The following is an 11,216-nucleotide window of genomic DNA, read 5'->3' on the forward strand; positions in this document are numbered from 1 at the left end:
ATCTGCACAGAACTGTATAGGTCCCTTCCCTCAGCTCGAAGCTTGTGGTTTTGGTAGCTGAGCCATTTCAAGTTCAAGATGCTCCCCCTATCTCCCATCATCCACCAACCCCTCAGATTCTGGCTGATCCCTGGGGCCCTGCCACTTATAAGCTCATCTTGCATTGGAATTTGAAAAACTCCTAATAGCAATTTTCCACCAGTAACACAAGCTGCCAGGGGAAGCATTTCAAAGTCTTTTGCTATTTGCAATAGACTTCCCTACCCCAGGCTGCATCTGGCCACAGCTCTTGATTGATTGACATGAAAATCATCATAAAAATCACCAGCCCCCCTCCCCCATCTGGGTGGCATTTCTGGGCTCAGACCAGCTAAAGAACAGAGAGCGCCTCTTAAAAATAATTGTGACTTTGGACAGACTTCACTGCAATAAAACAAACGTTTAATTTAATTCAGAATAGGAGATAAGAAATAACTCTTCAATAAAATATATAAAATTATACAAGGCACCCTTTCAAAGGATACTGGGGTGGGGAGGGGGTGGGAGGCTGGGTAGAAAGATGAAATACCAAGGAGCTATATGGGCTGTTTGACAACACCATTTTTTATCAAGTCAAAACATGGCTTTACCCTCTGCCTCCAACATGGTAAGAAGTATATAAATTTTTCTAATAAGTTTAGCACATACGATAGGTACACACACAGAGAAAGCATGATTTTTTTTCTTTTTGGATCTATTCATTGTTCAGGAATATTTAGCATATAGATAATGGTTACAAGATATTCATTTTTTTTAAGCAGAGAATTAACTACAGCCCCCCCCCAAAAAAATCACCTTTGCAATGTGTGAGGACTGACGTACCTAGTGGTTCACAGAAACCATCAATTCCTCCCCACATGCTTTAACTTTTCACTCTCCAATTACCTGAAATGAAGTTAAGCAACAGCCTTGAGAGGAATTAGGAAGAACTTCCATTTTTCACCTTACCCCAAGGCACTCTCAGGATTCTTCTCATTCCCCTTTTATGGACCTTACAAAAACTTTTAACAACATGTAACAAACAAGGTGGAGAGGGGGAAAAAATAGGGCCAAATAGGGTCATATCTAGTGAGTTTTTAAATGCAAGTAAAAAATGCGAAAACATGATGTGTCCCCATCCCTGGGAGGAATCTTTACATATCTACTGCCTATGCACATAGTGTCTAATTCTAATGTTTGTTTTCCATAAGCAAGTCAGTCATCCAAATCACCAGATTTCAGCAATTTTAGCAAATAATTTGTCTTCCCCATAAGAAAAAACAACAGGTAGACTTAAGCAGTCTCTTTTAGGAAGGTGATATATAGAGAAAAAGAATATATATATATGTATATAAATTTTGCCTTTCAAAATAATTTGATTTTTACGTCTGCTGTATAAAAATGTATTATATTTTATTATATATATATATATTTATATATAAAAACCATCAGAGCCAATCTTTGTGAAAGGAGAAGGGAGGGGGCATCTGGAAGATTACACCAAGAAAACGGGGCTTGGATGTCTCCAGTCAAAAGAACCAATTCGAGCTATGTCTGTGGCCCTGTCGACCTAGCCGCTGAGGGTGGTGCATGCAAGGTTTGCAGAGCGGGACTGTCTTCTTGCAGAGGGAGGGGGAAGGCTTTTAAACAAACATCCATCCTGGAGTCTATCAAGCTGGTCTTCCTTAGGATAGGTGGTACATGCCATATCCCACTGGAGTCGCATAGAGTCCGACAGGCGGGATGGGAAGCACAGGTCTATGGAAAGGGTAGGATGCACCGTATAGGGACGCTGCTTGCAGGGGTGAGTTGATGGGGAAAGGGAGGCTGAAGCCAGAGGGCAGCATAGGTTTTGCAGCCATTTTCAGCTTTTCCAGTTCTGCCTCCTGCAGTCTTTTCGCCTTGGCTCTTCGGTTCTGGAACCAGATTTTGACTTGGGTCTCTGTGAGGTTCAGAGAGCTGGAGAACTCTGCCCGCTCTGCAATAGAGAGGTACTGTTTCTGGCGGAACTTGCGCTCCAGAGCGAGGAGCTGGGACGTGGTGAAGGGTGTGCGCGGCTTTCGATTGGTCTTGTGTTTCCGCAGGGTGCAGGTGGTGGGGCTCATGTGTCCTAGGAAACAGAAAATGGGGAGTGAGTTAGCAAAAGAAAGTGGCTTTCTCACCAGGTGGGGGGGGGGGGGGGGGCTTCCGTCTTTATCTTTCAAAAAGGTATCTTGGTCAAAACCATGTGTAATGGGCTTTTTGGGGGGTGGGGGTAGAGAAGGACCACACTTAAATGGATAAGTTGTTTTGTTTTAAAAAATTGGATCTTTTTACAAAAAACTTGGGAGTTTCATGGTGTAACAGAACTTTCTATGTGGAAAACAAACAGCATTAGAAATAATGAAATATGAACAGACCCCCTCCTAAGTCAAGAGAGCTGAGGGTTTTCTGAGAAACAAAACCTTGTTGATGTCACTCATCTTAAAAATGGGGACTGGGTTCATGATAATCCTCACATCCCTCGGACACTGGGATAATCACATACGAGAAGCAAAATGAAAAGGGTCCTATGAACTGGGTCCATTCCCTCTCTGCACTGGGAAAAGTTGGATTGCATCAATGTATTTATGAAGGATAATTGTGTCGATAAGGTCTGCAGTAAATTAATAGCATCTTTGGATTGGGGAGCAGCCTCATGCAATAAACAACCACACAGCTGTCATTCCCTCCATCTACAGATTATAAAACCTGAACATCATTTTACAGATCTGGATGTGGGATAACTTTCTTGGCCGGGTGCTTCTGTAATATAAACTTTACTAAGAAGGAAGAGAAAATTAGCGCGCCCATAAATGTAAATGTCAGGGGAAATCATGCTGCCTCCTGAATTGAGAGCATGTGATGACATCTTAGTCATCTCTCCTGCCCATTCTAGGGTCTGGAGCAAATGTGTAAATGATTAGCTTGTTGCTGGAATTTAGAACGAAGGAATAACAAGCAAGATAAAGGTATGCCAACAGCATCCAGACTCCATATTTAAAATGGATTCAATTATAGGAAGTCATAAGACTGGGCATCCTTCTGATCCCATGGTATCAAGTAATTTCGGGCTTTTCCTTAAAGGGAATGGAGGGGGGAGGAGGGGGGAGCTGAGGGGCAGATGCTAAACAATTCATTTTATGCATTTGGCTTTTATGAGCTATGCTAATTTTCCCAATGTAGCCACAGTAGTAACTCCAAAGCACTCTCCAAAGGGAGAATGTCACATTTCTTGTTTAGTTACTTTGGTGGCCCAAGAAAGAGTACGCTTCATACTTGAGGGTGACACAGCATAAGTCCCAACCCAGCCTCCATTTCCAACAAGAAATGGATTTGTCCTAATATGGCATTATTAACCATCACTTTAAGTGGCTAACAAGAAAGAGGTAGTGGATTCTGCCAGCAGTCAAAAAACAGAAACTTGGAGAGAGAGGGGAAAGAAACTACCACAGGAGTGTAGACTTTTGCATATGCTAATCCCTAAATAAGCCAAAGAGCTGGGGGTGCCTACTTCTTAATTTACAAATAACAACAGAGACTCAGGGACCTGTGAAATTCTCACCCTTCACAAACTTCACCTGGCTTGCTGGGAGGACCCAGTGGTCACAGCTCAAATACCAAGCTCTCAGAATCTATACTTGCCCAGCTCTAGGTTTGGAAGCCACTCTGTGCCTGGGCATGTTCAATTCCGGCTGCTCCTAGGGGCTGCATTTGAATTATGAAATCCAGGCAACAGGATATCTCTCATGTGTATCAAAGCCATAAAGTTATAAGGCTTTTCTCCCAGCCCACCCCTCCACACCCTCCCACCCCCCTCCCCATTTTAAACCAACCTGAGGAAGGATGCAATTATACAAAGCAAAACAGCATTTATCCTACTGCTTCGGAGAATAACAAAACCCAGGCCTGGGCAGGTGGTTCCCTCCTGCCCCAAGCTCTGTCCCTAGGCTCCTGGAGACCCACCGCTCCTACCAAAGGGCTCCTGAGGCCATCTCTGGGCCCAAAGCACCAATGACCCACTTTTTGTTTTAAAATTAAATCTTTTCTTAGAATCTCCTATTTTTCTCATGGAAAGGTCACAGCCAGGGCCCACGGCTGTCTTACCTTGGGCCCTGGCAGGCATGCTTACAGAATTCCAAGAACCTAAGGAAAGTGGAAATCTCTGACCTCTGGACAGCACTCCCTGTAAGGCCTGAATCCTTGATGTGCAGCTGGGAACTAACCCAGGCCTAGGAATACACAGGCACTCAATATCTGTGAAGCAAATTAAGTCCCTTAAAGTTTCTGTGCCTTTATTTCACCATCAATAAAATGGGTAACTAACACCAATCCCGCAGTATGGTTCAGAGGACCAACTTTTAAAATGCCCAGAGTCCTGTCTGCTACCAGGTAGGTGATCATTAAATGTCCCCAAGTCTTTCTTGTCAAGCCCGAACTCGATGTGTGCAGATTCCTCTGAACTCTGCTGAAATGTCCTCATCTGTTACCAGGAGGCCGGCTTCAGCCACACAGAGATCAGATAAGATAATATGGTGAAAAGCACTATAAAGCACTGTGCAAACTTGAGTTTAAATTCTTTGAGTCCTTAATCTCCACGCCCTTTGAATCTTTTGGAGTTTCTAACAGGGTGGAGAGAGATGCCAGAGAGGACAGCCACTGATGCCTGGTTATATGGCCTTGTTTTGTTCACAGAACACATTTTGAGTTTTGGGGACTGACGGACATGGGGCAAAATGTGATGCTCCTAGCTTTGGAAAAAGTCCCTCTGCAGGTCCCCTCTCTCTCTCACCTTTCCTAGAGGTACAGTGCAGGTAGAGAAATCTTAAAGGCCAGGAGCCAGAAGTAAAAGGAGCTACAGGGAATGACTTCTCCAAACTGCAAAAGGACCCAGGGTCCAAAAATGGATGTAAATGCTGGAAGAGAAATCAGCTCTCCTGGGACTCTCTGTTCTCCTTCCTCATTGGAAGGAAGCGGGGTGCAGGTGTTCGGACCTCTGCTTGGTCTCTCTGGGGAGAGGGATCAAAGGTGGCTAAGACTAGGGCTTGGACACCAGGGCTCCTTGCCCAATTCAGCCATTGTTGGTGACCTGGCTCAAGTTAAGTTCAATCCTCAAAGTATGCGTGTCTGAAAACTGGGATAAACCACAGGTCTCGGGCTTCTGCCCTCAGTTCGGGGTTCCAGCGATGATCGGATCTGGTGAACTAATAAGCATCACTTTGTAACTGAAGCGCTGCTGGAATGCTGTTAATTATTACTCTGAACCAAGCGGAGCCCCACACTGCTGACCCCAGCCCGCTCCCAGCGAAGCGACGTGCTGGCCGCCGGGACGACCGGGAGACATTTCCTCACCGCATACGTCTCTGCCGCCATCCCTCCGAGGGATAGTGCTTCGAGACCCGCGGGACCAATGGAAGACGCTCATTTCTACCCAAAGTCGGGTTAGACTTTAGTTAGCTCATCTTTAAAACGAGGGCATACCTCGCAGGGTTGTGAACTTTGAAAGACTGCAAGACACTCCCGCCTCTGCCTGGCATATATTCGGAGACCCCAATGGACAGGGGAAATAAAAAGGGAAATGGCCTGAGCGCAGGGTTGAGGGCTAGAGAAACCAATAACCAAGCGACCCCGCAAACCCAGCTCGGTCCGCCCTTCAAAGACCAGGGAGTTGGCAATTGTGTCGAACACTTTGCACAGCTAGGGGATCCCAAACACGCGCTGCGCGGATATTGCCCAGAAGGTATCTTGGATGCCGCGGGCGCGCTGAACTCTGGGGATATTAAGGGGCCAAGAACTTGCAGTGCTTGCTTTTCGGAGCGCATAGTACAGAAGGGTCTCCGTACCCCTAGCTTGGAATACTGGCCCCCAGTCCCCCCCCCCCGGTACCCCGCGCACCCACCTACCCCTTGTCCCGGCCCCCGCAGGCACTCACTTGGCGGCGGCGAATATCTGCCCTGTTCCTGCATCCAAGCTGCTCCGTCTTCTGAATTTTCCGACTTGACCGAGGCCGTCTCGAAGGGCTTGACCAGCGGCCCAGGGCTGTGCGCCTCGCGGACGCCGTGTCCGGGCAGCAGAAGTGGCCGCAGGGTGGCCCCGGCGGAGGCACTTTCGGCTGGCAGTGGGGACGTCTCCTTGGGCGGCTTCTTGTCCGACATGAGCGCCTCCACGCTGAAGGGCAGGCTGGAGACCTTGACACGGCGCTCCTCCGCGGCCCCCTCGGCGCCCCCAGGCCCTGGGCCCGGCCCGGCCACCATCGCCGGGCCCTCCTCATCAGACGAAAACAGGTCACTGCCTTTGGACGGAGAAGCCATGACTTCTCTGCCCTGCGTAGCTCCCGGCGCGCGACTCCGCTAGCAACCCGGCAGCTGCGACTCAAACTTTTTGGGGGGGAGACGGGAGGGGCGCGCCGGGAGCCTTGCCTTTCCTCCAAGGGGAAGTGAGAGGCTCGGCCCAGCCAATCCGAGCCGGCCCTGGCGCTGACGCCACGGACGCTCGCCTCTGATTGGCTCTTCTGGAAGAGGCTGGGGCCTTTTTTTTTTTTTTTCTTTCTTTCTTTCTTTCTTTCTTTTTTTTTTTTTCTGTTTGAAATAAATTAGGAGTTAATTACAGGAGTAGTCAGCAGAGTTGTTATTAGGCGATCCCTCAAGGGTTATAATCACGCCAAAACTGAAAAGTCTAAGGCGTAATTAAGGCCGATTATTTAAAGAGGAAGTTCGCCGAGTCCCCATTTCTTCTCTCTTTTGACCCCTCTTTTTAAAAGCTACCCCGCGCCAGAACATGTTTAAAATCTGCAACTGACATTGCAAACACATTTATGAAGCTCCTACTATGGGCCGAAACTCGGCTAACTTAACAGTTTTAGGGGTCAGCACTGAAAGCCAGAGCCAGCCTCCTGCTAAAGGAAATACTACATGCATGGCACTTGGAAGAGTAGGTGTTTCGCCCTCAGCAAGTGCCCAACAGCGTCCGCTATTACTAAAACCCTCTTAGGAGAGGGGCCGGAGCGAGCCAGAGAGGTAGGTGGTCATGGCTACCCTCTCCCAAGTAGTTCCAACTAGAAAATTTAAAACAGGGCTTTCCATCTCTTCCACTCGAAAACAAAACCAGCGCGCTCTTAGAAACCTGGAATCTTGGAGTTTTCTTTAACCTGAATCTCCTCTCTGGAAGACATCCGCATCCGACCTTTTTCTCAAGACTGCATGCCTTGTGTGTTCATGAGTTTGTTTGAGCCTGTGTTTGTCCTGTGTGTTTGGGTGCCAGTGTTTGCCTTCAAGGGGGAGGAGTGAGGAAAAGGCATAGATAATATCTATGCTATCCCAACCGCTCCCTCCCCCTCCTCCGGAAAACTCAGAAATACTGGGTGCCAAGTTTGCACACTCCGGGCCTGTGTATCTTTTGGGGAAGCACATTTTTATTCATTGCACCTGGTTAAGAAAAAAAAAGTATAGATATCCCCACCCCACTTCAAATTACACCCTGGGTAATTACATCTCGAAGCCTTAGTGATGGCTGTCTCAGTCTGGGAAAGGGGAGAGCACATGAGCTTCCAATGTGCAGAGGCCTCCAATCTCTCTGTAGGCCACGGGGCCAACACCTATTGCTTCAAATGACTCTTTCCAGGCTGTGGCTGCCTTTTCCTATATCTGAACGATTATCCCACAAGTGACGAGGTAAATAGAAGTGTCCCAGCTCAGGGACTTGCACACAGCAGATGCTTGCTAAACATTTCCCAAAACCTTGGAAGAAAGAGACATTGCTTTTAATTACTGAAATGACCAGAGCTTGGCGCTACCTCCCCCTTCAAGAGTTTTAGAAACTTGATGCCCAGATCCACTTCCCAGGGCACCTCCCTTCACCCCAGACCTCTGCCTGGAGTGATACCGTGCTGTCCTAGGATAACCAGAATAGGTGTTATCTGAACCTGAGAGGATAAAAACAATCTGCACTGGCCACTTAGTTCAATTTGATTAGAAATGGTCCTGAATAAAAGTTTAAAAGTAAAGGAGTTCTAACCACAGCCTTCTAAAACCTTCCTCTCCCACCACTATCAACAAACTGGAAGTTCAGAGAAAGTTATTTAAAAAAACAACGGCAACAAAAAACAACTATGAAAGCTATCTGGAGATATATGCCTTACGCATTTTCCCCTTGAGTCTTATTTGATGATAGTTGGCTTGATATGCATCTCAAATACAGTACAGGTAAATTCAGATTAAGTTCTATGCCTCCTAGAGATAACTAGAAAGGTGCAGGCTATATATTTTGGAAGCAAACCTGAAATTCGTTTAGCCCTCAGCTGCCAAAACTTGCTAAAGGGTTCAGCTCTCAGTTGGGCTGTACCCAGCCACTGTTTGATAATTGTTCCTGAAAACTCCTTGTTAATATTTGTCAATTAGGGGGGCATGCAAGCTCATTCCTGGGATTTTTTTTTTTTTCAAATCAGTACTACTAGAGCTCTTTTATTTTGATGAATTTTTCTGGGAGAGGATAAGACAGGTTCCCCCCACCCCCACTCTCTCTAGTCTTGATGTCCAGGCAGAGGATGAAAATTATATAGCTGGAAATGAGAAAATAGTAGAGATTAAACAAATATCTGGTGTTCTAAACCAAGGTGCCAAGCTTTGGCCACGAACAGAAGAGATGTCCAGCGAACAGCCAGCCATCCCGGTTTTCTGCCAGCTCCCTGCTGCGGTTGGGACAATTCAGGAAAGGGTCTCTCTTCTGCTGTGAAAACAGTGGAACCGCAACACAATCCTAGCCCCTTACGGAAAGCCGCATTTGTGCATTTGCTCCTGCGCTGGCTGCGTTTTCAAAATATCGTATTCATCTCTTCCTGGCCCCGCGACCTTGGTCGCGTTACTTCCCCTTTCCTAGCCTAATTTTTTTTTTCTCGCTCTCTAGAATGAGAGAGGACCCCTAACCAGGATTGCTCCTGTGGCAATTCAGTTCAAAGGGCTACATCAAATAACTAGCAGGTGTAGGGGATCCAAAAAGCTCCATCATATTATCGTATATCAAAAGCAGCAACAATTTATCGAATCCTTTCTCTCTGCCAAATATCCAAAATGAGACGCGGAGTCCCCTTTCACGGAGTTCACGGTTGGTTCTTGGTAAAAATCTCTGGGACTGAGGAGTCGGCTCGCCCTGAAAAGTGTACAGTCCCTTAGAGGAGGCCTGGCTTTGGCACTTAGGAAGCATTCAGTAAAGGTTTAGTTCCCGGTGACATATTTGCAGGCAGAAACGTGAGGTTCCAATCGGAACTCAGTCACCACTAAGCGTCACCTCTGCTTTAGCACCTGGATCTGTCCTCCAGGATGTCATTTGTTTCTTCCAACACATCGCTCCGGGCAGAAATTATTTTCCCCATTTTACAGACGAGTAGCCTAACGCCAGGAAGCGCTAATTCTGCGGCCGGGTCACTCAGGTAGGAAGGGGAAGACCCGGGCATTCCCCATCGCAGCACCGGCGGATGCGCGCAGACCCGCCGCGCTCCACCTTCGCTCGCGCCCGGGGCATTTCGCACGCGCCCGGGCCCTGCGTGGAGCAGCCGCGCGCGCGCGCACCGCACGTCCCAAGGCGAAAACCGTGCAGGACTGCGCGCGGACCCCGGCGTCTGCAACCCCAGGGCGGATCGCTGGATCCCGGCGGCGCGGAGGAGGCGGGGGAGGGGCAGAGGAGGGGTCTGTAGACGGGCCAGGGCTGCGGGCAGGCGCCAGGCGCGGAGAGATGAAAGGCGGGCTCCGGGGGAAGGGGCTGCGCCGGGTGACCGGCTCCAGCCGCGCCGGGCGCCCCGCCCCCGCCCCGCCCCGCCCCCGCTGCCCGGGGCAGAGGCGGCTGCCCGCGCCGGAGCCGCGTTAATTGCTCTCGGCCCCGGCACTCAGCCGGCGCGGAGCCGGGACAACCTCGCTCCAGGAGGAATGACAATTCGCCCTAATGGGACAACCTCGCTCCCAGAGGAGTGACAATTCCTCCTAATGGGCCGCTCGTTAGCGGCCTATTCTCCCGAACCCGGGTATCAGAAGCGGGCAGACAAGCGGGCGCCAACGTCCGCCTGGAATTCCACAACCCCGCTCCCCCACCATCCCCCAGCCCCAGTCCTTCGCTGTGTGACCTCGGGCAAATGGCTGCTCCTCTCTGAGCTCATTTTTCTTACCTGTGCAGTGCAGAGTAGGAATGGGGAAGATCACACTCACTAGGGCGGGCATATTTCCAGGCTTTCCAGAGATCACTGTCTGAGTTATAGAGCAGGAAGGCGAGTAGACAAGCATTCGGGGGTCGCTGCTTGAGGTTCTTTGGGGGACGGGGTGGGGGGTGGCAAATCCCTTGCTGATGGAGTTCTGGACTCTAATCGGTTTGCTATGGCCCCTGCCCACTGAGGTCTGGACCCAGGTCTGGAAAGAAGGGGCCTTTGCCAAAGCGCTACACAGATTACATAAAGCTACCTGAAGCCTGACATTTCACGGCTCCCCATTTTGCAGATGAAGTCGAGGCGCAGACGAGAGAGAGGCTGGCCTGAGATTTGCTGTGGGCGGAGTCTGATTCGACATGGTTCCCCTGGAAGAAGCCCACAACCGGGACATCCTGGGAGGAGGGAAGAAATGGAGGCAGATGTTGTGCCTCTCTGCGGGTCCCACAGCCTTGGAGAGGAGTGGGCCAGTTCATGGAGATGTAGTTGTTTCTGGCCACAGCAGGTGTGAGGGTTGCAAAAAGGGAGAGAATGGTAAGTTCCCTCCTTCTGTAGTTCCATATTCAAATCCAGGCTCCACTTCTTACCGTTTGCCACCATCACTGTGCCGGGGGCCTCAGTAACCTCTTTTAGAAAAGATACCCAGTCTATAGGGTTGCTGGTGAGGACTAGGTGAGAAGTCTTAGAAAAAGCAGGTGACACAGTGTGGCTGCCTCGGGCACCCCCACCCAGCAGTGGCTGTAAAGGTTCTCCTTCCAGCCTCCTGGAGGGTTTAAACAGAGTTGAGCCATTTATTTCCTGTGGGACTCTGCATTTATCACTTCACCTCTGCACCACGGTTTCCTCATCTGTAATATGGGAGTGTCTGGCATTCAGCAAATGTTGGCTATTATTATCATTTCTTAAATCATTGTTGATAGTATTTTTTGCCACCCTTTTCAATAGATCTGCCTGACATCACACACATCTTTGGATAATTTGAGGCATGAGAAGG

At 48.9% G+C, this 11,216-nt stretch overlaps 1 protein-coding gene across 1 annotated transcript; it reads right to left on the reverse strand.

The window, feature by feature from the left end:
• Nucleotides 1-1,407: 1,407 nt before the first annotated feature.
• MSX2 (msh homeobox 2) lies at nt 1,408-6,455 on the reverse strand. The gene is made up of 2 exons (XM_057747221.1): nt 5,969-6,455; nt 1,408-2,128 (listed from the first exon to the last, which is right to left on the reverse strand). The coding sequence occupies exons 1-2, from the start codon at nt 6,345-6,347 to the stop codon at nt 1,704-1,706; spliced, it is 804 nt and encodes a 267-aa protein (XP_057603204.1). The 5' UTR covers nt 6,348-6,455; the 3' UTR covers nt 1,408-1,703.
• Nucleotides 6,456-11,216: the final 4,761 nt, after the last annotated feature.

This window comes from Hippopotamus amphibius, chromosome 1, assembly GCF_030028045.1.
Source record: "Hippopotamus amphibius kiboko isolate mHipAmp2 chromosome 1, mHipAmp2.hap2, whole genome shotgun sequence".
NCBI classification, from domain to species: Eukaryota; Metazoa; Chordata; class Mammalia; order Artiodactyla; family Hippopotamidae; genus Hippopotamus; species Hippopotamus amphibius.